Here is a 27,399-nt window from a genome sequence, read left to right as displayed (position 1 = left end):
TGTGAAAAAATCTGAGCTCCCGAGTCACAATTTGTGTGTAGAGAAGTTTGAGTTCAATTTTTACTTTATTTTGTCTTTTATATACTTATATGTAATTGAATTAAAAATTAGTGATTAGACAGGTAGATATTTCTTATTTATATAAGTATATACCTTAAGGAGTTAAAATAAATGTTTCTTATATATAGTATAAAAATATTTTATTTTATTGAAATAAATAAATATCACTAAAATTATAATAACATTTACTTTAGTACGCTCTTAAATAATATATCAACATCTTTGGAATGCAAACTTTGGTAAACATGTTGGGACTTTATAAACTAACTTGTAGGTGGGTGAACTTTGGCAGCGAAACTTCCTATTACGTTACCTGGCGGGAAATAGTTGGCCACAACATAAATTTGGCCCTCTTTTGTTTTTGCTACACCTACACCAACTTCACGAGTATCTTCCCAAACAACTTGTGAGAAATGTCCCGATCCTAAATTGTCTGGTTCTTTTCCAAATTCATGGTTTTTTATTTCACTATACCATTTATCTACTGGATCTCTTCCAGTTATAACAAACGCAGGATCAGTAGACCAAGCGTAGAATATATTTTCACCATACTCGTTTTGATCTCTGTGTTCCACTCTTCCATTTTTTGATATAGTCTTAGCCCATTCTTCTGCGTATTTACATAGCTTTTTATTCAACTCTAGAGGTGGAACTCGATGTCTGCTTCTAAATTCATTGTGAGCTCCTAAGAACTCTTCTTCAAATTTTTCTCCTCCGATAGAAACAGATTTAAACTTAGTAACTAAATCTGCAGCTAAATCACTAAAATTTTTACTACATCGCTGTGAGGATGTCGGCGCAATATTATTATTACTTTCACGGAGTGAACTTGAAACACTTAAACTAGATGATGATCGAAACTGTAGTGCTCCTGGAGGTAAAACATTCTTAACGAATTGGCCTCCATAGTTTCCAGGAGGATAATAATTAGCAACGACATATAATCTGCCAGATTTGCTCTTAGCTGTTCCGATCCCAAGTTCCTTTGTACTTTTCCATACTATTTGAGTAAAATGACCACAGTTGAGAACTTCAGGTTCTCTACCAAATGAGTAATCATTTATTTCATTATACCATCGTTCAAGGCAATCTCGTGCACGTATTTTGATTTGGGGATCAGAAGACCAGCCGCAATAAACGCTTTCTCCAAAATCTGGGTTGAGACTGTATGACATAGAATCCTTTTTAGCAAGTTCTTCTGCCCATTTTTGACTAACTTTACATATTTCTTTATTAAGAACTAGTGGTGGTACTCCATGTTCACGCCTGTATTCATTGTGTATTTCTAAGGCTTCGTTTTCAAAATCATTCGATTTTGATCTGAAGAGCTTACTCTGAAAAGAGAGAATATAAAATTATTAATAGTTATTGCTTTTTGAAAATTTAATAAGGTTTTTCGCTATCCATTTCTTTCATGGAAATGCAGGAGAAACGAGCGTACGGGTCACCTGGTGTTAAGTGATCACCGCCGCCTACATTCTCTTGCAACACCAGAGAAATCACAGGAGCGTTGCTGGTCTTTAAGGAAGGTGTACGCGCTTATTTTGAAGGTACCCTGCATGTTGTATCGTCCCGGAAACACCGCACATGGAAGCTCATTCCACATTCCATTTTTTGACAGAATACTATAACTAAATATATTTTAAATAATATTAGTTATCAATATTTGTTCTTTGAATTTTGTTTCCAAACATAGACTTATTGCGGATATTATGTGTTCTTATCATTTTTGAACGTGTTCTAATATTCAACATATTCTCGTTAATTGTTTATCTTAAATAATTTATCAACAAAAGGTTGCCACGTGGATAGGTTGGTCACGTGATGATAGGTAACCTTTTCTAATAAATCATTTTTGTTAAGTCACTAATCGATACTTGTTTTTTTTATACAACTACTAAGAAGATGAAAAATAATGAAAATGTTCAACGAATAATTGTTTACGACTGTTTGCTGTCTTACTTAAAACTTGAAAAAATAGTTATTAATCAGAAATGATAAAGTCGTAATCGGAAATGATTACGAAAACCAATAGACGCGTCATATATTTGTTTTCACAGAATTATATCGTTTCAATTGGTCATCAACTAGAATAATTTGATAAATATGACAAATTTATAACAAATATAAATATCATTTTAACTTAAAATTCTCTTTATCTGGGTAACATAAAGATATAATCAAGGTAATCTGTTAACAACAAAGATTTCCGTATTCTGTTTTTTATATTCCTACAATTTAAATAATTAGTTTGGCCAATAAATATTGTTAAAAATATTAATTCAAATTTGGAAGACGTTTATAATGATATAAACCTCAGTAATTTCCCACGATTAAACAGATAATAATGACACTGGGTATTAAAGAAAACAGAATTGCAGTGATTGCCTTGCAAAGAGTGGGTGTAGAGCCGCGGGTCATTTTGAAGACACTTGCTTGGCTAAAAACTAGGTATCAGTCGTAATATCGTATGGCGTATCATCGGTATTTATTATATCTTCTGTCGAACACCATAAAAGATCGGGGCAACTTCGTGCTGTAAGAACTAATTAGGCTGTTAACACTGTTAACCCAGAAATCCTATCATCATCAGCCGGAAGATGTCCACTGCTGGACAAAGGCCTCCCTCAAATATCTCCACGACGATCGGTCTTGCGCTGCCCTCATCCAACGTATTCCCGGGCTCATGACCAGATCGTCGATCAATGTTGTGGGGGGCCTACTAACACTACTGTACGTGGTTGCAATCATCTGGGCTATGTCGGCCATTTTTGTTCTCCTACGGATCTCCTCATTTCTGATTCGAACTCGCAGGGAAACTAAGAGCATAGCCCTCTCCATTGCCCTTTATAAGAAAATCAAAAATTTTTTATCACGAGAAATGAAGCTTTCGTGTATCATCAAAGATGTCTCAAGATCGTCGGAGATTATATCGTTGATGTCACGATGAATCCCTACAGTTAAAAAGAACAGAAATTTCCTTTAAACTGACAATATCTACGCTCATAGCTACACGAGTTCTTTGCACCGGATGCCGGCTAGATTATGAGTACCAAAATGGCGCTTATTTTTGTCGTAAAGCAGTAAACATTACTGTATTTCGGTCTGAAGAGCGCCGTAGCTAGTTAAATTACTGGGAAAATGGGACTTAATATCTAATGTCTCAAGGTGACGAGCGCAATTGTAGTGCCGTTCAGAATTTTTGGGTTTTTGTAAAGGCAATTGGCATTGCATTATAATGGTCAGGGTGTATCAATTACCATCAGCTGAACGTCTTGCTCGTCACCTCCCCCATTGTCATAAAAAAAAAGTTGTGGGAAAAGTGCAACGTGATTACAATTGTGCGTCAGTGGAAAGAAGAGTGAAGACTTTAGCCAAAATGTATCTTAGATCCTTGGACCATTAGTACCTTGGACTTTCTGTACCTGGTCAAAATAAGTCTACGTTCCGGACTGCAAAAGAGCTGCAGACCTGCCCTTTCTAACCCAGTTGTGAACCCCTTGGAGTACAAATTATGGTTAGTTTTAAAAGGTGGTCCATGTCTTCTAAAACTGACCAAACTTTCTATACAAAAAAAAAGCCAGAAGGTTTTAAACACAAGGTATCCAAATAAACTCATAATGCCCTTCTGTAGAACTGCATCTTTTAGTAGAAATTGTTACAGCATGTCTGTGAAAATATATAATAAATTGCCCAATGAATTGAAAGATTTACCGTTCAAAGTTTTTAAAAGAAGACTGCATCAGTGGTTAACAAATAAGTGCTTCTATAGTTTAAATGAATTTTTCAATACAAAATGAATTAGTCTATTTGATAATAATATATGTAAATTAATATACTTTTATGACATTGAATTTGTTAATATTATACATAGGTACTAAATGAATTATTAAGTTATTTACGTCTCATATTATAATATCTTAAAATTTTATTTTATAAATATTAATGATATCATTGTGAAATCCGACATGTTTCGGTATAACAGTACGAGTAGTGTTTAGACAATTTTGTAACATATTTTGCATGTCAATTGACGAAACATATTGGATTATCCATTATATTGCTAACATCTTAAGTACAATGATTCCTGCAAATTTCATTTCATTTCATTTCATTTCATTTCATTTCATTTCATTTCATTTCATTTCATTTCATTTCATTTCATTTCATTTCATTTCATTTCATTTCATTTCATTTCATTTCATTTCATTTCATTTCATTTCATTTCATTTCATTTCATTTCATTTCATTTCATTTCATTTCATTTCATTTCATTTCATTTCATTTCATTTCATTTCATTTCATTTCATTTCATTTCATTTCATTTCATTTCATTTCATTTCATTTCATTTCATTTCATTTCATTTCATTTCATTTCATTTCATTTCATTTCATTTCATTTCATTTCATTTCATTTCATTTCATTTCATTTCATTTCATTTCATTTCATTTCATTTCATTTCATTTCATTTCATTTCATTTCATTTCATTTCATTTCATTTCATTTCATTTCATTTCATTTCATTTCATTTCATTTCATTTCATTTCATTTCATTTCATTTCATTTCATTTCATTTCATTTCATTTCATTTCATTTCATTTCATTTCATTTCATTTCATTTCATTTCATTTCATTTCATTTCATTTCATTTCATTTCATTTCATTTCATTTCATTTCATTTCATTTCATTTCATTTCATTTCATTTCATTTCATTTCATTTCATTTCATTTCATTTCATTTCATTTCATTTCATTTCATTTCATTTCATTTCATTTCATTTCATTTCATTTCATTTCATTTCATTTCATTTCATTTCATTTCATTTCATTTCATTTCATTTCATTTCATTTCATTTCATTTCATTTCATTTCATTTCATTTCATTTCATTTCATTTCATTTCATTTCATTTCATTTCATTTCATTTCATTTCATTTCATTTCATTTCATTTCATTTCATTTCATTTCATTTCATTTCATTTCATTTCATTTCATTTCATTTCATTTCAAATTTTGACACGCTGACATTGAGTTGTGACTAAATTGATTCCTAATAGATTAAATGCCTACTTTGAAGCAAAATGTTATGATTTATAGGTTTATATAAAATTTAGAACACATTTAAAAGCATTATGTGTTCACTTCCAGAAGGAGGCACTCGCCCCTACATGTTAACGTATTTTTCTGTTTTATACAATACTAAGAGTGTATCCCGTTTAGTGATTCTAATAAAAAAAATACGAATATAACCCGAATCAAATCAAAATCACTTGATTCACGTAGGTCTATAAAATGACGTATATGAATGTAAAAGTTTTCTTTTCTCTTTATATGTACCGCCACTTCGGAATGGGTTGAACTTTAGTGAGAAGAACTGGCAAGAAACTCATTGCTACTATTTTAATCAACATTTACAGCTTCAGCTTTTTAAAAATATACAAGTTAATTTTTTATTTAATATTCAAAATAAGGTAATTAAGTTTCAAGTTCACATAGTTACATTACGTAATTAACAATAATTATTTGAAACAGAACTTTTTTTTTTTTTTTATGGAATAGGAGGACAAACGAGCGTACGGGTCACCTGGTGTTAAGTGATCACCGCCGCCCACACTCTCCTGCAACACCAGAGGAATCACAAGAGCGTTGCCGGCCTTTAAGGAAGGTGTACGCGCTTTTCTTGAAGGTACCCATGTCGTATCGTCCCGGAAACACCGCACAAGGAAGCTCATTCCACAGCTTCGTGGTACGAGGAAGAAAGCTCCTTGAAAACCGCACTGTGGAGGACCGCCACACATCCAGATGGTGGGGATGATATCGTAACTTGTGGCGTGTCGTGCGAAGGTGACATTCGGCGGCAGGAATCAGGTTGAACAGCTCTTCGGAACACTCTCCGTGATAAATGCGGTAGAAGACACACAATGAAGCGACGTCTCTACGCAACGCCAAGTGATCCAGCCGTTCACAGAGTACTGGGTCCGCGACAATTCGAGCTGCTCTGCGTTGCACGCGGTCAAATGGATCGAGCTGATACTGGGGTGCGCCAGACCAGAGATGACAGCAATACTCCACGTGAGGCCGGACCTGCGCTTTGTAGAGCGCTAGAATGTAGGCCGGCTTGAAGTATTGCCGTGCTCTATTTATGACGCCCAGTTTCTTTGAAGCCAGTTTGGCTTTGCCCTCCAGATGGCCACGGAATTGGCAATTGCTCGAGATTTCGAGACCCAGTATTCCGATACTAGGCGAGGCTTTAAGGGAAGTGTTCTCGAAGAGCGGTGATACGGCAAATGGGGTTTTTTTAGTGGTAAACGCGCAAATTTGAGTCTTCTGGGGGTTAAATTGGACAAGGTTCAACTTACCCCATTCCGCGACCTTCTCGAGAGAGGACTCGATAGAAGACACAAGTTTCTCCCGGCACTGGTCGACGTTTTCCCGAGAGAGACCTGCATGGCCCGTGTATACGGCATCACCAGTGCTGTCGTCCGCATAGCAATGCATGTTAGCGGTGTTTAACATATCATTGATATGCAGAAGAAACAGCGTGGGAGATAGCACACAGCCTTGGGGCACTCCAGCGTTCACGGGCTTGGGATTCGAGCAATAACCGTCGATAACGACCTGTATGCTGCGCCCAGTGAGGAAGCTGGAGGTCCACTTGCATAAGCTCTCGGGAAGCCCAAATGATGGAAGTTTTGCGAGGAGCGCCTTGTGCCATACACGATCAAAGGCCTTCGCTATATCCAGACCAACTGCCAGGCCTTCCCCCTTGCTTTCAATAGCCGCCGCCCATCTATGTGTTAGGTATACCAGAAGATCGCCAGTCGACCGACCATGGCGAAAGCCGTACTGCCGGTCGTTGATCAACTGGTGACCCTCAAGGTATACCAAGAGCTGGCGGTTAATTATGCTCTCCATGATTTTGGAGAGTAGGGAGGTAATAGCAATAGGCCTGTAGTTTGCCGGATCCGAACTGTCTCCTTTTTTTGGGATCGGATGGACAAGGGCTGACTTCCATGAATCAGGGACTACGCCTTTTGAATAAGAGTGCCGGAATAAACGCGTTAGCACCGGCGTCAACTCAGGGGCACACATTCTAAGCACGGTTGGAGAAATGCCATCCGGCCCGCTCGACTTCCTGATGTCCAACGAAAACAGAGCTCGCCTAACAGTTTTCTGTCGGAACTGTACTTCAAGCATGGAGCTCTGACACCGCGGTATGGTCGGCGGTGTTTTTCCGTTGTCGTCAAGAGTCGAGTTGGAGGCAAAAAGAGTGCACAGGAGATCGGCTTTCTCTTTTGCCGTATGGGCCAGGGTGTCATTCCTCATGTGCAACGGCGGCATGGACGGCTGGTTGAAGTTACCAAGAGCAGCTTTCGACAACGACCAGAACTTGCGTGTTCCGGTCGGGTAACTGGAAAGCTGCTCGCCAATTTTGACGACGTGCTTCGATTTCGCACGGGCGATTTGCCGCTTAAAAAATCTGGAGGCACGGTTATATTTCCTCTTCAGAACTTTTCAGTTCGGATCCTTTGAGCCCAGCGCCGCAACCCAAGTTCGATACGCCTGTTTTTTGCAGTCAGATGCTGCTTTAACTGACGCATCGAACCAGGGCTGTGATCTGCCACCGATCGGTACTACAGAGCTTGGTATAAAAATATCCATGCCCTGCAGTATCACATCGGCTACTGCAACGGCGCAGGCACTAGGATCATCCGAAGGGAAACAAACCCCGCCCCAAGGGTAGGATGCAAAAAAGGAACGCACCCTATCCCAATCTGCCGACTTGTAGTGCCAAACGCGGCGGGTCGCTGGTGGTCTGCGACGTTGGCGTCGGATAGGCACTACACTCCTGACCAGGCAATGGTCGGACGTTCCGAGAGGGGCGTCGACAGAGACCTGGTAACCATCGGGATGTGTAGTCAGCAGAAGATCTAATAAGGACGGCATGTGGCTATCCACATCCGGGAGCCGCGTCGGCGACTCAACCAATTGGGACAGACCATACGCCAATGCAAAATTATGCACAGATCGCCCTGCGTAGTCTGTGGTACGTGATCCAAGCCATTCGGCATTGTGCCCGTTGAAATCACCCAAGACTACGATTTCAGCGGAGGGGATCTGAGCAAGCACGTCATCAAATGCCGCTTGAACGCAGCCCATGAGGTGATCCGTTTCTGCGTTACCAGTATGGGACCTGTAGACACACGCATAGATCGGAGCCAGAGAGAAGACAGGCCCCTACCCTCAAAATTGCCGAGACGGCGACAGCAGATATCCTCCCTAACGTACACACATACCCCGGCATGAGGCATGAAATTATGCTCAATTTTGTACCCGGGGTACGTTAAATATGACGTGTCGCTAGGTCGAGATATCTGCGTCTCCGTAAGGAAACACAAGGCCGGCTGCGCCGTCTCAAGGTGGTGGTGGACGGCGGTTAAGTTGGAGTGAATTCCCCGGATGTTACAAAAGTCCACATTAAGCGTGGAGCGGGGTGCCGTGGTGTTGCTGCCCTGTTTGTCCTGTGACATACGCGGTACTGTGCCCTCCCCAGAATACGAGGGGCAGCCCGAGCGCGAATGCTCGGGGAGGGATTCTCCGGCTCTACAAGAGCCGGTACCCTCCTGGGGTACTTTCTTTTTTAGGACCGCTCTCATATTTTTTGGGGGGGGGGGACTGGCCTCCGGTCCTCGACACTAACCTAATTTTACATTTTAGTCTGTTATTAATAATAATTAGGGAACCTCCATGTATAGCCCTACTTCTACAAAACGAACTGACTACTTTATGTTCTCTTAAACTAAACTGGAGCTGATGACTCTTACGCCAATGTTCTGTTATACATAATATATCTATATTACAGCAGCTCAAAAACAGTTCAATTTCTAATTCCTTACTTGAGATACCTTGTATATTCTGGTGAACAATATTTATGAGCTTTGTATTATGATTATCTAAAGCAGTAACATTTATATTTGGTGAATGTTGCCTATTTTGTATGATATTGCAAGAGTTGTCCTCCCTTGTCCAATGTTGTGGGCTACAAATGCTCATTTAAATAAATCATTAATTAATTCACGTTTATATTTAATAATAACCATCCTTTTTACTACAACAACTGTTAGAATGAGTACGGTAATATTTTATCATTTTAATCTAGGGCAAAGTTGAAATGTAAGTGTTCGCATCTTAAAGTAGATTAGAACAATTTACGTTATGGTTCATCCTTAATTAATATGGCCTGGAACGTGGGAATACTTCAAACGAACACACATCCTATGTTTGATGAAGCTCTCGAGGTTCAGAGTCTAGAGCTGTGTGCAATTATAATAGGATAGATCTACGCCGAGCTAATATCTGTATTTTATACTATATTTATTTCAAACTAGCTGACCCGACAGACGTTGTTCTGTATATAATATATAAAATAATGTTTTTATATGAATTTGTCGATAATATATCATAACATCAAAAATTACTTCGTAAAATATGCACCCTGCTGTCGTTCATAGCAGACCTGCCAAATTTATTGACGCACGTCAATTAATTCTTTCATAGAATTTTTGTATGGACACATCAAAGGAAAAACAAATTTATATTTTTTTATTTAATTTAGCAGCATTTTCTTATTTATTCATCTATTAAACCTACTCTGGACTTCCACAAATAATTCAAGACCAAAATTAGGCAAATCGGTCCAGCCTTTCTCGAGTTTTAGCGAGACTAACGAACAGCAATTCATTTATATATATATATATATAGATATCCCTCATACCTGATATTTTAAAAAACAATATATATTAAAAGTGCCACGACTTATTTTAAAAGGAAATTATTTTAATTTTTTTTAACCCTCACTTTAACCCTAACTTCTGGGATTAATTACACAAATAAATTTGAAAACAAAGAGAAAATCTGAGAGTTGAACAAACACATCAATATTTATGAACTTTATGTTATTTGAACGGTTGGCTCAGTGGAAGAGCGCTCGCGCGGAACGCGAGAGGTCGTCGGTTTTATTTCATAAATTTTGTTATAGTTGCATAAATGTTGTAATATGATTATATTCATACCTCTCTTTTCTATAATAGAAATGTAATTAAGTTGTTTTTCATCACCATTCTTGTTTAACACTTCATTTCTTTAATTTAATATGTTTAATCATTATTCAACTTAAACGCACTATTGTAAATATTGTTTACACCTGAAAAGACATGTCTTATCTTAATCTTAATATATATAAATCTCGTGTCACAATGTTTGTCCCCAATGGACTCCTAAAATAATGAACGGATTTCAATGGGGATTACTTCATGGAGTGCAGTTTAGTCCAACTTAAGAGATAGGATAGTTTTTATTTCGATTTGGGACCCATAATTATTTTTATTTCCAATATTTGTTTTGTTTGGACATATTTTCTGTGAGAGTATTTTTGACGCGCGGTTTGACAGTTCTGCTGTGAAACAATTTCATTATAACAACAAGGAGCATATTATTATGTTATAATGAAAAATTATTGACAAATTCATCAAAAACGGTATTTTATTTATTATGTACAGAACAACGTCTGTCTGGTCAGCTAGTTGTACTATATATCTTGTGTACTTGTTAAAATTTTGATTATATAATGGTGTGTTTTGAGTGTAACTATATAAATAAATAAAATAAATAGATAAATGGGAACCCTACTAATAAAACATGTCTTTTCATGCGTCTGTCAGCAAAATGTATCTCATAAACTTCAACACTGAGTATAATAGCTATTTACTCTGTATTAAAAATAAATTTGGTGGTTTCATGAAACCACGATGGAATTTTTTTTTACAAGATTATTAATATCGGAATAATAATATATTAATATTTATAAAATAAAAATATAACGTAATTTGACAGGTCTGTGCGTCCAAAATTTAAAAACAAAAACCAATTATCTGTGTAGTTGGGTAAGACTGCAAATATGTAAAAAATTTGATTAAAAATATGAGAACAACGTAACACCAAATTTTTATATATAATAACTTTAATATTCTTAGATTTAGGGATTGGTCTCTCCAACTAGATACCGCACTACCTGAGAACAATAGCCTTTTTAATACGGCAACTTTATATTGTAGTGTGTATCGGCTATTTGTAAATATACTTATGTGCGTGGCATCTTTCAAATTTTGTAACTTATATGCTTAGAATAATAGAGTTATTAGTCTATGCTTATATACAGTATATGTACGTTTCGTGTTATTTTACATTGAAATTAATAAAATACAAAATATGTACTGATGATATGCGATCCCAATGTCTTTCTTATTTCTTGTAGTACTATTTCTTGTAGTACTATTTTTACAAAGTTTTACTATATAGCATTTTGGTTTCAATTAATAGTGTGGCACATCAACGTCATACATTGTTCGAGACTGGCTTGAGTACGTCCACTTGGGCAACTAATAGTTGCCGCACTTTGCGACTACGTCTGCGGTATCTAGTTGGACCGCAGCGGAGACCAATGCTTAATGTAAGTAAATATTATTCATTTTTATTAATCACCAAAATTCTAAACAGGATTTATGCGATTAAATTTCATATGAGTCAAGATTGAGAGTTAAGCTTTGTTAAAACCGCAAGCATCAGTAAATTAAGACGAGCAAAACAAAAACATGAAAGAGTAAAAGAATACTTTTATCTTATTATAAACATGTGTAACTCAATGTTTGAACCGCGAAATACTTCTTAACCTTTTAATGGTCCCTTTTACAGAAGCGACGAAGTACTTTTAACCCTTTGATAATTTTGAGCTGACCTTACAATTATAGTCATTTAAAATTATAAAATAAGTCTACGAATACTATACTTTGTGGAAAAAAACATATGTTTTTTAAATATATATATATCTAATATATAAAATTGTAATGTCGCGGTGTTTGTTTAACTCCTTCGAAACGGCTTGAGCGATTCTCATGAAATTTTGAGTGCATATTGGGTAGGTCTGAGAATCCGACAACATTTTTCATCCCCCTAAATGTTAAGGGTGGTCCACGCCAATTTATTTTATTTTTACTTTTTTGATATTTTTTTTTTAAATTTGTTTTATTATGAGTCAGCAACAAATACATACAACTTCAAATTTTCACCCATCTACGATCAACAGTTACTTTTGTATCGCGATTTTAATATCGGCAATACAACGTTTGCTGGGTCAGCTAGTATATCTTATATCTTTAAACGAGCAATTCTTGTATATATATATATATAATCTGAATCTCGGAAACGGCTCCAACGATTTTCATAAAATTAAGTATGCAGGGGATTTCGGGGGTGATAAATCGATCTAGCTAGGTTTCAATTAAAAAAAAATGGTTTTATCCATGTTTGAATGAGAAACAGCTACAATAACATTAGAATACAAAGGTAAATTTCGCCACTATATACAAGACTATTATAGCTCAGATGGGACATTGGGTGATCCGGAAAGCAGAAGACCCCGGTTCGAATCCAGAAGTCCTATTAGTTTTTTTTTTGTTCAAGTTTTGTACATTCTTAAAAATCCTAGCAAGGCTCGGTCGTCCGGATATTATATATATAATATATTATTTATAATCGCTTATAAAATGCTCACAGCATACCTTTATTTATTTACGGTGTGTGTGGATGATGCAGCTACTGTACTCAATAACTTTTGTATTAATTTACATTTTTGACTTACTCGTGCAAAGCATTGACTTTTTGACGTTTGAGTATGTTTGTTGCATCATTTTACATATTATATTGTAATTGAAATGATTTGTAAATCAATGGAAATGTAAATCTTGATATCAAAAGAGTGGCAACGAGTTTCTTGCTACTTCTTCTCATTATCTCAACCCTTTACGAAGTAGCGCTAGATTCAATAAAGTGTCATTTCCGTGACCTACATGAATAAAGTTATTTTGATTTGATTTGATTTGAAATAGATAAATGTGTACAATATAAACAAATGTATTACGAAATTTCCGTGGGAGGCTCCTTTGTACAGGATGCCGATACAGATTATGGGTACCACAACGGCGCCTATTTCTGCCGTGAAGCAGTAATGGGTAAGCATTACTGTGTTTCGGTCTGAAGGGCACCGTAGCTAGTGAAAGTACTGGGCAAATTAAACTTAACATCATATGTCTCAATGTGACGAGCACAATTATTGTAGTGTAAATTTTGGGTTTTTCAATAATCCTGAGCGGCACTGCATGGTAATTGATACGCCCTGCCAATGGGCACCCAAATTCGATTATAACAAAAAAAGAAGCACGCTGAATTTCTTTCGCCTGTTCTTCTCAAGTCTGGAGCGTTAATTTTCAAATGTGAGTTTTCTGGCGTTAAATAAGTGATTTCATATCAGATTTAAATAAAAATATTTGAATTTGAGACTTTTTTTATGAAAATAAGTGACAGTCGGCAGATAACTAACTTGACGTTGGCAATCATCAACACTCATAATATAATATAAGGCCCAACACATCATAATTAATGTTATTTAATTAAATTTAAACTTAAATCTCATTGTTATGAAATTAAATATTCTCATTGGAGACTTATATGTAACATCATAATAATATTGTAAGCAACATCTGTTTGTAATAACTACTTTTCTTTCTTGTTACCTAACACTCAAATAGTAACCCGTGGACATTGTCGTTTGTTATGCACTCAGTACTATTTATGTTATTTCTTCCTCTAATGTAATCATCTAGTTTGTAATTGTTTTGTGTCCCAAATAAAAAAAAAAAAAAAATGTTCTAAAGAATAGCGCAACGTGATACAACCCTGATCACATCACTCTGCGCTCGTCATCCTGAGACTAAAGATGGAATATCTGATGTCTCTCGAAACAAAGAAAACAAGACAACGTTACAATCGCACTGTTTTTTACAGCAGAAATATTTGTGGTGTCGCTACCACTCTGGACGAAAAACATATAGGTACAGTTACCTTTTGAGATATAAATAATTTTCATAATAAAAGTAATATAAATATTAATATATAATAACTCATATGTATACCATAAGGGCATTGTATGTATATACCTCTACCTATAATAATGTTTTTATGTAAAACTACTCCAGAATTATCAATATTAAACTTTACCACAAGAAAGTAGGGCTGTTATAACTATCTATAATGTTTTTTTGTAGTTAAAACTACTCCAGTAATATTAATATTAAAATTTACCACAGTAAAGTAGGGCTGTTATAACTACCTATAATGTTTTTATGTACTTAAAACTACTCTAGAAATATTAATATTAAACTTTACCACAGTAAAGTAGGGCTGTTATACCTACCTATAATATTTTTTTGTAGTTAAAACTACTCTAGAAATATTAATATTAAAATTTACCACAGTAAAGTAGGGCTGTTATAACTATCTATAATATTTTTTTATGTACTTAAAACTACTCCAGAAATATTAATATTAAAATTTACCACAGTAAAGTAGGGCTGTTATAACTATCTATATTATTTTTTATGTACTTAAAACTACTCCAGAAATATAAATATTAAAATTTACCTCAAGAAAGTAGGGCTGTTATACCTACCTACAATGATTTGTGTAAAACTACTCCAGAATTATCAGTAGTAAAATTTACCACAGTAAAATAAACAACAAGTAGGGCTGTATATATAACAATGTAGGAGTCTAAGTTAATATAAATATCATAACTTAACTAGGCATATAATCTTCAAAATAAAATTTATATTTAAAAAAAATATCCTTAAAAAAACCTCGTTGCTATTAAGCTCTTTGTTTAGACATTTCAATGAATTAATTCCAGTAATTTTACATTATACCATAATACCTTTATTCATTGTTGCAATTCCCACGGCACACCTAAATTATTTTGGGACGCTGAGTTCTTAAAGTAACAATAGTTTAAAAAAATCATGATATTTCTCGACAGTATAAAATTAAATCAAAAAGGAAACTAAATAATACTTTTATATACAAATAAAGATCTGGCAGTAAAAAAATTGTTGAGTTCCTAAATCAACTAAGCCATCAAATATTATTGAAAAAAAAATTTGAGAATCTTTCTTATTATTTCTAGATTGACATTATTAATTGATAACATGAATAACATTAGAATTGTACGTTACCATTTTTGTACTGTCTGTCAATATATAGTCACAAATACACAAAGATCCTTCCTGTCCAATTCAAATGACCCACTCACTCATAATCCTGAGGCCAAATACGACTGGCACCATTATAAAATTTACTCTTATCAGCAATTCGCCGTCCCTCACTAAGCCCATACGCGTGAGCAAGATAAAAACTTCTCCTTTAGCCCTATCACAGATTACGCAGAGACTTCGTATTAAATTCTTATCAATGATAATAGCTTTGTAATGTTGATATCAATTATCAATGCTAAAGATTTGATTGTATATATGATTCAGTATTATAATGAAAATACAGTCAAGTGAACAATTAAACCTCTATTTTGAGCAATTCACGCACACTAATACAAATCGCAAGTGTAACAATTTTTTTTATGAAAATAAAGGACAAGATGAGCAGGACGTTCAGCTGATGGTAATTGACACGCCCTACCCATTACAATTCAGTGCCGCTAAGGATTCTTGAAAAATCAAAAAATTCTTCGCAATTGCTGTGCAAGGAGAACCTTGAGACATAAGATGTTAAGTGTCATTTGCCCAGTAATTTCAATAGCTACGGCGCCCTTCAGACAGAAACACAATATTATTTACACATAATTGGTTCACGGCAGAAAAAGGCAACGTTGTGGTACCCAAAATCTAGCCGGCATCCTGTGCAAAAGGAGCCTCCCACTGGTAGCTTGACAATGAAGTATTAAACCTGACCCGTTTTTATGGTTTAACAGTTGCTAACAGCAAAATACTCTATCTAGACATATTAATTATCTAAGAAAAACACTTTTGGAAGTAACAAGAAATGAGATTAAAACATTATGTCTAAATGTGATAAATGTGGTGCGATGGCATCAAGTGATAACTAGATATCGGATTATATTTTATTCTATTTGCATATTTAAGCTATCCTCAGCACTAATTGCATATTTTCCTCCTTACTAAGAACTCCTGGTGCTAAGGTGCGTGTTAATTCCTCTAGGCGTGTGTAGGAAAAAGAATTTATGCGTTGCGTTACACCGAGAACTTAACGATGCGATTAAGTATCAATTTGCTTGTTATATCGAGCGTATATTATGTTATATATTACAATTTTGTTATATTATTATGTGGCGCAAGAGACAACTGTCATTAGATTATTCACTCAGACGACAATGAATCTGTTGTCTTTAGTATTTCTACAGGAAATCGTCTGCACTATAATTTGCCATAACCAAATTACAAGAAAAGAGAATAGATAAGATAGGCGAATCTAGTTTTATTAATGGGAAGGCAGAACTTTTGACAGAAAATATAAGTGCTAACATGGAACCCAAGTTCAAATTCTGCCCAGTTACCTCAGTGGACGTGGAGTGATTATTTTCGAATTATAAAAATTTTAATCAATCTTACTAGTGAACATTTGGAACAATACTTGATTATTTGTGTTTACAAAATTTTAAAATGAATAAAGTGAAACTTTTTGTTACTAAAACTAATCATTTAATGTTGCATATTCTGTCAGTTTTCATCCATTTTTTGTCCATTTTTCATGCATATTTGCATACATATTTTAACCTTTTTATGATGCATATAATTCAAATTCAAATATTTTTATTCAAAATAGGATGTGACATCACTTATTGAAAGCCAAAAACTACCGCCCATTCCAAAATGAATGCCTCAGACCTGAGAAGAACGGGCGCAACAAACTCAGCGGGCTTTTTTTTTCATCGAAAAAATATGTTTACAAAGTAATATTGTACAATTAAACTTATTATTTAATAGTCTGAGGGCGGTCACTCCATTTCCAATCTGTGGTATCATTAAGAAAGTCATTTATGTTATAGTAACCTTTACCACACAAATGTTTTTTAACAATTTTTTTGAATAACGTAATACTTTTGTTTTTTTAATTTTCTGGGATCTTGTTGTAAAAGCATATACATCGCCCCACAAAAGACTTCTGAAATCTGGTCTCTATAGATAACTATTAATGTATACTATATAAAATGCACAGTGGACTAACTCGAAACACATTCTAGGAGAGCAGTTCGTGCTATATATCAGCTTGGTTATAGACAGTCTCTCAAAGAAAAATTTAAAGAAATAAATATAATGACTGTTCATCGTCAGTACATTTATGAAAATTTTATATACGTTCACAAAATTCGTCACCTTTTTGCTCTTAATAGTGATTTTCATTATTATAACACTAGAAATAAGGGATGGCTTGTAACTAGTTCTAGTATGCTTCATAAGATACATAATAGCGTTAAGGGTAAATGTATACACTTCTATAATAAAGTCACAGCCACTGTTCAGGCATATCTATAAATAAATTTAAATGTTTTATAAAAAAAATGGCTCTGTCGTAAATCCTATTACTCCACAGCTGAATATCTAAATGATCGGACAGCCTGGGACTAGATTGTGATTATTCTATAGTGTTAGAAATGACTATACAATATTGTATATTTTTAATAGTAGTATATATTTAATAAATGTATACACTTCTATAATAAAGTCCCAGCCACTGTTCAGGCAGTATCTATAAATAAATTTAAATGTTTTATAAAAAAATGGCTCTGTCGTAAATCCTATTACTCCACAGCTAAATATCTAAATGATCGGACAGCCTGGGACTAGATTGTGATTATTTTATAGTGATAGAAATGACTATACAATATTGTATATTTTTATTGAAAAGAACGCAAAAAAAAAGAATGCCGGGAGAGTTTCTTGCGCCGCTTCTTCTCTCTCAGAGCGCCATTTGTTTCCGAAGCGGTAGTAGTATCTAGTATATTAGAAATGACATCAAAAAGAATCCTAAAGGAATCAATTTTGAGAAAATAAATGCCTTTTATGCCTTTTAGGTAAATAATAACAGTTAATCAGTAAACAATCAGTAATAAATTCCTATTACTGATTTAATAAATCACTTGATTCCATTTTAAATAAAAATTTACCAAGTGCATAATATTGAAATCAATTACAAATAAAAATATAAATTATTTAATTTTAATATTTAAGTTTAGGTCAAATTTAACGTAAACACTGACTTTATCTCAGACTACAAAATGTGTTGCACCCTCCTATTCCTTAGAATAGTTAAAGTTAAAAAGTGAAATATCAAATCAACATCAAATATTTATTTGAAACTCTTAACAAGTCGCTAATTAGCTGCTTAACATTAACAATAGCTTCAACCGGCGAATATTGGACGGTTATGGTTACAGCTATGACGTCATCTAAAAATTGTCAAATGTTACAACACATTATTTGTTTAACCGGTACTTTAACATATTATTTTTTATTTTTAAAGTTAGTTGGTGAAACCAAGTCTTATTGCTAATACTTAAATAAATGAATGAATGAATCCTTTATTACAAGCAAACTGAAAAAGGTACATTTTTAGCTTATGCTTCAACTTAATATACTAAATGATTATAATTAAATTTTACCTAATATATACTATATCTTATGTTAATCATTGCTCGTTTGTCCGCTGACATATGCCTCCTCCAGATCTTTCCACATTTTCCTGTCGTAAGTTGTTCTTCTCCATGTTGGTCCGGCAATCTTTTTAAAATCATTTTCCCATCGTATCGCTTGTCTATATTTTTTACCAGTGGGAGGCTCCTTTGCACAGGATGCCGGCTAGATTATGAGTACCACAACGGCGCCTATTTCTGCCTTGAAACAGTAATGTGCAAACATTACTGTGTTTCGGTCTGTAGGGCGCCATAGCTAGTGAAATTACTAGGCAAATGAGACTTAAGATCTTATGTATCAAGGTGACGAGCGCAATTGTAGTGCCGCTCAGAATTTTTGGGATTTTACAGAATCCTGAGCGGCACTGCATTATAATGGGCAGGGCGTATCAATTACCATTAGCTGAACGTCCTGCTATTCTCGTCCCGTATTTTCAAAAAAAAAAAAATCATATTCTCTCCATAGTATTTTTAGTCCATTTATCTTGATTGCTTCTTATCTCATGTCCGTTAAGGCTTCATATACAAAAATACTAAATTCACAGATTGCGTCCATTATAATTACTTTGTTCTTCGCAAATAAATGAAAACATATTGGTGTTATCTCACTTAGTTAACAGAAATCACACGTCATATTAATGACCCTATAATTGCCTCCTGTCGTTCGCAAAACACAAAGAGGTTGAAATAACGAAAGTCACGAAATTTGATAGAACACGTAAACAATAGTACGGTGAGTCAGCGATACTCATTCATGTGGGTTTGTTTAATATAACTGTAGGTACTTATTTGCAATAAAGGTACAATTTGTGTTAAAGTTACTTAATAGCTTAGATTCATTCATTGAATGAGTGGATTTTGATGTTGTATTTAATTTATATTGTTTATTCTATCAATATGTAAGTTTAAAATATCGTTAAAATCGGTGTTACAAAATATATCACTATTTCGATGACTATGCCTTGGGAACAAAGCTACTCAACTTTAGTTAGCTTAAGATAAGTTGTGAATTAAATATTAAGATAATATGTAATATGTATAAGAATAGAATAGAATAATTTATTGGGGTACCGTATTAGTTACATATTTGTTACAAAATATCTGTTACAAAGTATACATTGGTACAAAGTAAGTAAATTTAATTTTACAAGTATTCTGGCCTCACACAAGGATACCCTGTGTGAGGCCAGGTCCAGTCTCTTCCTCTATGATAATACAAAATAAAAATAAAAGAAATTCGAGCGTGTGTGTGTATGTGTGTGTGTATGGATATGTGTGTGCTATGTAAGAAAAGAAAATGGATAACTTTAATATAATAATTAAAATTTCTTTTAAATATAATAAATAAAATTCGACAACCTGTATAGCCGAGTGGTTGGCGATCCTACCTACTAAGCTAGAGGTCCCGGGTTCGAATCCCGGTAGGTGCAAGCATTTATATGATGAATATAGATGTTTGTTTCCGAGTCATGGATGTTTAAATGTATTTATGTATGTTTATATGTATGCTTAAGTAAGTATATTGTATTAAATATATCATTGTCTTGTAAACCATAACACAGGCTATATATGCTTAACTTGGGGCAAGATAATTTGTGTGAAAATTGTGTCTATATTATTATATTATTGTTTTCAAGTTAGAACTCCTATTTTGTTTATATAATTTATTGTACAGGTAAGGCTCCAGGAAATAATATGTTCTTCGAGCAAAAGAAAGAAAAACACTCCTGGGTGATATGTGCTGCGTCTGTTACTGGGCTATGTTAGTAAATTCGAGTCGATTAACCGACCGAGTATAACATTGAAGAGCATGATGGCTCAGTTGTATTAAATACACTATTATATAGTGTTCAACACACCTGAATTAGTTTTCACTTTCAGAATAGTAATGGAAGAGGAGGATAAACGATCGAACGCGTCGCCTCATGCTCTGTAATCACCGCCGCTCACGTTCTCTTGCATCACCAGAGGAGTCACAGGAGCATTGCTTGCCCTTAAAGATGTACGTGTTTAAGGAACCCATGTCGTATCGTCCTAGAAACACCGCACAAGGAAGCTCATTCCACAGCTGGTAGGTATTAAGTATTGATGAATGAATGAACCACTTCGTTGGAAAAGATTAATGGTTTTATATACAGATAATTTTTTTTTATGGAATAGGAGGACAAACGAGCGTACGGGTCACCTGTTGTTAAGTGATCACCGCCGCCTACAATCTCTTGCAATACCAGAGGAATCACAGGAGCGTTGCCGGCCTTTAAGGAAGGTGTACGCGTTTTTTTTGAAGGTACCCATGTCGTATCGTCCCCGAAACACCGTACAAGGAAGCTCGTTCCACAGCTTTGTAGTATGTGGAAGAAAGCTCCTTGAAATCCGCACTGTGGAGGACCGCCACACATCCAGATGGTGGGGATGATATCCTTATACATCATGTATACTTGTAGCGTGTCGTGCGAAGGTGGAATACATAATTTAAAATTAACAAATAAATTGGAATTCCCGCTGTTCTCGAAATTCATTGTATGACTTGGTTATCTACTATCGTGTACTTCTTGTATGTCCGGACATTGGTCCGTCATAGCTGTAAAATATAATAATGTGAAAAATTCTCACATTATATTATCATATTATCAAATACGAAGAATATATTAAGCAATCTGGTAAATAAGTATCGGACTTTGTGAAAATATTACCGATACTTCGAGAGCTACGTAAACACTTCGTATAAACTTAGATTAAGGATTGGTCTCCGCTGCGCTCCAACTGGATGTCATAGGCGTAGTCGCAAAGTGCGGCAACTATACTACGCCCAAGTGGGTGTACTCAAGCCAGTCTCGAACAACGTATGACATGCCACATGTTCTGTTAAATTTTCGTATTAATTGAAACTAAATATCCGGGTTGCGTAGTAAAACTTTGTAAAAATAATACTACAAGAAATAAATAAGACACTGGGGTCACATATCATCAGTAAGTATTTTTATTTTATTAATTTCAATGTGAAATAACACGAAGCGTATGTTACAAAATTTGAAAGATACCATTGGGTTTCAAGATACCACGAACACAAGTATCTAATAGAAGCCGTAATAAAACAGGTATTGTTTGCATTTTACATTATATGTCAATTTATTTGTTTATTTATTTTATTCTTAAGAAACAAAACAGTGCTTACACAAAATAAATTTATTATATTGCTTACACTGACCTGGAATTTTCTTAATTTACATTAATGCAGTCTGTATTTTTAATTTACTATAAGTTCTATTGATTTATTCTTATCTATAAGTTTATAATAATAATATTACGAATTATGAAAGCTTAATAAGATATAATGATACAAAAAAGAGAAAATTTACTGAAAACCTGATTTTGTTGCGATAATTGACCAGTTAAACAAATCTATACTGTCAAAATATTCATTTTCATAAAAAAAGCAAGTACGTCTTAATTATATATGTTTAGCATAACATGTCCTATTGAAGGGAATTTATTTTTTCTGACACGTAGAGCGCTTTCGCACTACGTCCGAACCGAATCCGATCCGTACCCGTGAAAATACGGTCCGATGTAGTCGTAGAACTATTTGTAACGGAGGACGGAAAGAAATCGGTTGAGGGAAGCCGGATCTAGTGTGTAAAACTAAACTTCCATAGTTCTACGTCAACTTCAAACCGTGTTTATAGGTGTATGTAATATAATAGTGAGCGTCAATACAGTCTCGACGTTCAACTGAGATTGGAGGTTATGGTGGAATGGCATTTAATACTATGTATGCAAAAAACTCACCAAAAATTTTCAAACTTTTGGACTTGCTTGTGTTAGTTAAAAAAAAAGTAATTAAATACTAATAAAAGAAAGAAATCTACAGATTTTAAATGTTATATCACTAATTTAAACATATCAACATAATCTCGCAATACCAAAGAGGCGCGGGTTCGAATTCCTCACCGTCCATAGATTTCGGTCAACTGATCAGCCTAGGTATCCAACGTGGAAATGCTGCCAGTATTCTTGGCTCACTTCCCCTTAATTGTAGTTTTAATGAATGTCATCATAGTCAAAGTCAAAGTTTTTATTTATTGTCATAGTATTGTAAATATAATTATAAGATTTGTTTTGATTTGTTTGAATTAATATCTTTATAATGTATGTATAATTAATACATATCTCAAACTTGGAGTAACCTAAACCTAAACCATAACCTAACATCGCATCAAACTACGAAATTGCACATCATATTAATGTTTGACATTCTACAACCGCGTGTTTTGTGAGGAACTTCCTGCCTCGCACAGCCACTTTGAGAAATCAATTACCGGCTGCAGTTTTCCTGAACCGATACGACTTAGGGACCTTCATATTAGAGTGTATTTCCCACCTTAAAGGCACATCTCTGGACTAGAGGTCCAGGTGTTGCAGATGGCCTTTGGCGGCTACCTCACGGTTTATTTTATGGCGATAAATGATGAGACGAGAAGACGTTCAACTGACGGCAATTGATACGCCCTGCCCGTTACAATGCAGAGCCGCTCTGGATTCTTGAAAAACTCGAAAAATCTTAGCGGCACTATAACTGCGCTCGTCACCTTGAGAAATAAGATGTAAAGTTTCATTTGCCCAGTAATTTCACTAGATACGGCGCCCTTCAGACCGAAATACAATAATGCTTACACATTACTGATTAACGGCAAAAATAGGCGCCAATATAAAAAACCTGGTTCCTGCCATTTAATACAGTCATAATATTTCATTTCTAACCCCACACCCCGAATTCTTCACTTTTGCAAACACAACAAAAAATTACGAATGTTTTTCCCCTACCTTTAAATATATAACATCTTTTTGGATTGTTCTTTAAAGCACTCTCTCAAAGACCTATTAATATTGAAACAGGGAAGCAAAGTGTTAATAAACACAAGAATAAATTCAATAATCTCCTCTTTCCTCAAATCACTCGGCTAAAGGAAATATAAACATTCTAGTAGAATTTTACATTTACCGAATGGATTTCCTAATCCTCGATATGAAAATATCGGCGTTTTGTCTTCACAATTTTACATTGGTGCTATCTTTTATGCGCATGCTTTGCAAGCACGAGCATCTTTTGCATGGGCTCCATCCGTATGGCAATCACCGAAGCTAACACGGAGAGTTAAGCTCAAGATATTCCGGTGCAACGTGAAGACCATATTGCTGTATGGGTGTGAGACGTAGAAGGTCCAAGCCCATCTCTCATCAACTCAAGATTTACGTTAATCAATGACTTCGCAATATCCTCGGTATTCAATGACGCGTAAAAATATCCATTGATCTTTGGCAACGCTGTCATGAAGTCCCAATCGACCAACAGATAAAATGACCTAAATTGAGCTGAATAGGTCATACACTCCGAAGGGATCCCAACGCGACTGTCATTGACGAGGCGATAAACATTGGAAAGACTCAGAGTGAAATCAAAAGAGATGCTCAGGACCGATCGCGATGGATATCCCAAGTAAGTGCTATCTTTTATACGTTAATTTAATGGTATAACCACACATATATTTAGACGTTGTAAAATGTAAGTTATCAGAATACTGATAAAGGTATTTGATACGCATTGATAAGGCGCTATGCGTCAGTTTCGCGCAGTCGCCAAATGAAAATCGTTTGTCGCTGATTGATATTTATTAAGAAAGAACAATAGCAATTTGTGTAACAAACATTAAATGATTATTTTTTATGCTGATACTTTCCTAAATTATGTCCTTAATTTGCAAGTAATTATATGCTATTAAGCGTTCGTCTATTTGTTGTTCCAGCTAATCTCAGAAATGGCTGGCCGGTATTGACGAGACTTATTTGGAAAATAACTAATTTATGTAACAAATAAAATTTATGTCGCAAAAAAAAGAGGTAAAATTATAATTTATCGCGTAATCGATATATGCGCGGGTGTTTTCAATTTCAATTTTTAAAACGAGTTTTAAAGTAAAGTTTTCTTAAAAAACAGTCTTGTAATTGTTTTTTGAATAAAATTTATGAATATTTTACAATTTACTTACAATTTTCGAACATCCAGGAATAACACAAGTTAACTTCATTGTTTCACTTGTTTTCACAGTAAAATACTAATATATAGTTTGTGCATTAAAAATTTCACTGCGTAACACGGAACGTGTACGACGACTAGCACATCTTAATACTTGGTGTCTAGAGATAACAGATCCCAGTCGGGTGACCCAAAATATTACGGAGATCTTCATGGCGTCAAGTTAAAATATGTACAAAGGTTTTATGAGTGTAATGAAGTTCAAAGCAAGGCTATAAATACTGAAGACATAATGCTAAACTTTGTTAAAATATAGATTAATTTATAAGGTAACCATCGGTTAATCAGTTTTTTTGTGGACAACTTAACAAGAATTGAAGTGGTATGGTTGTGTCGTAGGAGACATAGAGTTTGAATTAAATTTTACACAAGAAAAATTAATGTTGATGAAATGAATAAAATGTCTAATATATTAGCCACAGTAAACCGTGATCGGATAAAGCTCATATTGAATTACATTTTATTTAAATTTAAATAGCGTTTTAACTTATAGTTTTACATAATATTACTGATAAATGTTATTTATTCATAAATACATCATCTGAAAGAAGCAGTTGCCTCCAGGAAGCTTTATGAATTTAATTGTAATGCAATATTATTTAAGAAGCCCCTTTATTTTCTTGCGCCTGGTGGCGCCGTTTGACTATGTGTATTTAGAAAAAAATTATTTGAATTTGATTATACATGTAAACTGTGCTGTATAATTGAAACAATATTTTATTAATAAGAGTTTTTATTTGAAATTTTAATGTTATAACCCTCACTTCGGGGATTAATAATAACACAAATTAAATTTGTTACCAAAATTTATGAACGATGCGGGACCCGCGCGTACTCGAACGGGTTGGCTCAGTTGGAAAGAGCACTCGGACGGGGCCCGAGAGGTCGCGAGAGGATTCAAGTTCCGCATCATACATAAATTTTGATTACAAATTTAATTTGTATAATGGAATCAAGTTATTGCTATCACAAGTCGTCATCGGTTCTTCAACAAAATTGTTTATAAGAACATATTATATTTTCAGTAATTGCCTGCTTACCGCTTTTCCTTGTTAATTAGACCAAGCCCGTATCACTGAAAACATATTTACTTCATGATAAGTAGCGTAATATAACGCTAATCGAGTTCAAGATTTTTAGCGTAAAAACATATTCTTACTACCGATATAATACCCTATTTTACAAAAATAAATGCATGAATTATTGATAACTCCCACAGAAGGATAAAAATAATGATGTAACACCGGTTAACAAGGTGCAACGATTTGATAAATTTGTTAAGAAATTGAACGGTGAAGTTGCCAAGGCCAAGGTAACAGGGGCCAAGGGTATACGTATAGAAATACTGGTACCAACACAATGTCGGTAACAGAAAAGCAAAATAAAATATATTATTTTACCGGAATGGTAAAGATTTCATTATGAGGTATTTTAATCGCAGATTATCAGTACGACTACCCCATAATAATAGAGGAAATGACATAATCCTGTGAAAGTTACTTAAATAGACCAATCTTGGAGTTTGTCAGTCTCTGGGAGAGATCTCCTGTGTTCGATGATTTTTTCTCGTTTGCCAATCGTGGACAATCCAGAATTACATTAGTAATCATTTCCTTTTTTTCCAGATACCCTAGAGGTTTGGTAACATCAAACGTTTACGCTGCTTGTAGAAAAGTATTTATTTAGTGTATCCTTTTGCTGAGCTGATGACTTGGTGGGTCATTGTAGGCGATAGTACAGGTATTGCTTTTCTAAACTAACTACAACGTTATGTTGTAAGTAAGAGATCGTAACTATTTACGCACATGGCTGCAAGTTAGGGGCAAAAGATGGAAGAAGGAAAGGTTTTTAGTCACCTTAATTACTGTGCCTTTCTATTTTATCGTCAATTTTTTCTCAGTAGTGATTTTCATTATCATAACACTAGAATTGCTTGTAACTAATTCTCGTAGGGTTCATGAGATACATAATAGCTTTAAGGGTGAATGTATACGCTTTTATAATGAAATAATGATATTTGTTTAGCACTTGGGTATTTACATAAACTTGTACTTGACAAAATAAAGTTCCAGTCGCTATTCAGGCATTATCTAAAAATAAAATAGAATATTATATTAAAAAATGGCTATGTCGTAAACTCTACAGTGGCAGCTGGGACTAGATTATGATTATTTCAATTGGAGTACAATATTGTATATTGTATTTTATTTAAAAGAGCGCAAAGAAGAATGCTGGTAGAGTTTCTTTACTCTCAGAGCGCCATTTGTTTCCCGAAGCGGTGGTAGTAATTGAACTGACATCAAAAATAATTCTAAAGAAATCAATTTTGAGAAATTAATGTATTTTATGCCTTTATAAATTGGATACTACTTAGCAACATTTTTAAGAGCAGTCGACAGACAAATTTAATATATTCCTGCAGTAACAACGATTTCTTTAGCCATTATTTCATTTTAGCAATATGCTTCGAGCCATAAATCTTAAGATAAATATCTGTAGCGCACCGTACAGCAATACAACACCAATAACATTGCAATGGGCACTATAATTACGCAGGCACTCATATTCTGCAATCGCGCAAAACAGAACAAATGCAATGCTTTTATGCAGCATAAATATTAGTTGTACTACAACT

The 27,399-nt window shown here is 34.5% G+C and overlaps 1 protein-coding gene across 2 annotated transcripts; it reads right to left on the bottom strand.

The window, feature by feature from the left end:
* Window positions 1–228: 228 nt before the first annotated feature.
* Window positions 229–24,874, bottom strand: LOC126979446 (uncharacterized). 2 transcript variants are annotated; one of them, XM_050828758.1, is made up of 2 exons: window positions 24,718–24,874; window positions 229–1,394 (listed from the first exon to the last, which is right to left on the bottom strand). In XM_050828758.1, exons 1-2 carry the CDS (start codon window positions 24,754–24,756, stop codon window positions 324–326), a joined length of 1,110 nt encoding a protein of 369 aa, XP_050684715.1. In that variant the 5' UTR covers window positions 24,757–24,874; the 3' UTR covers window positions 229–323. The 2 variants fall into 2 exon arrangements, with proteins under 2 accessions (XP_050684715.1, XP_050684716.1); XM_050828759.1 differs by lacking the exon at window positions 24,718–24,874 and adding an exon at window positions 15,183–15,290.
* Window positions 24,875–27,399: the final 2,525 nt, after the last annotated feature.

This window comes from Leptidea sinapis, chromosome 3 (genome assembly GCF_905404315.1).
Source record: "Leptidea sinapis chromosome 3, ilLepSina1.1, whole genome shotgun sequence".
Lineage (NCBI taxonomy): Eukaryota > Metazoa > Arthropoda > Insecta > Lepidoptera > Pieridae > Leptidea > Leptidea sinapis.
This window is presented reverse-complemented; position numbering and strand designations above follow the sequence as displayed.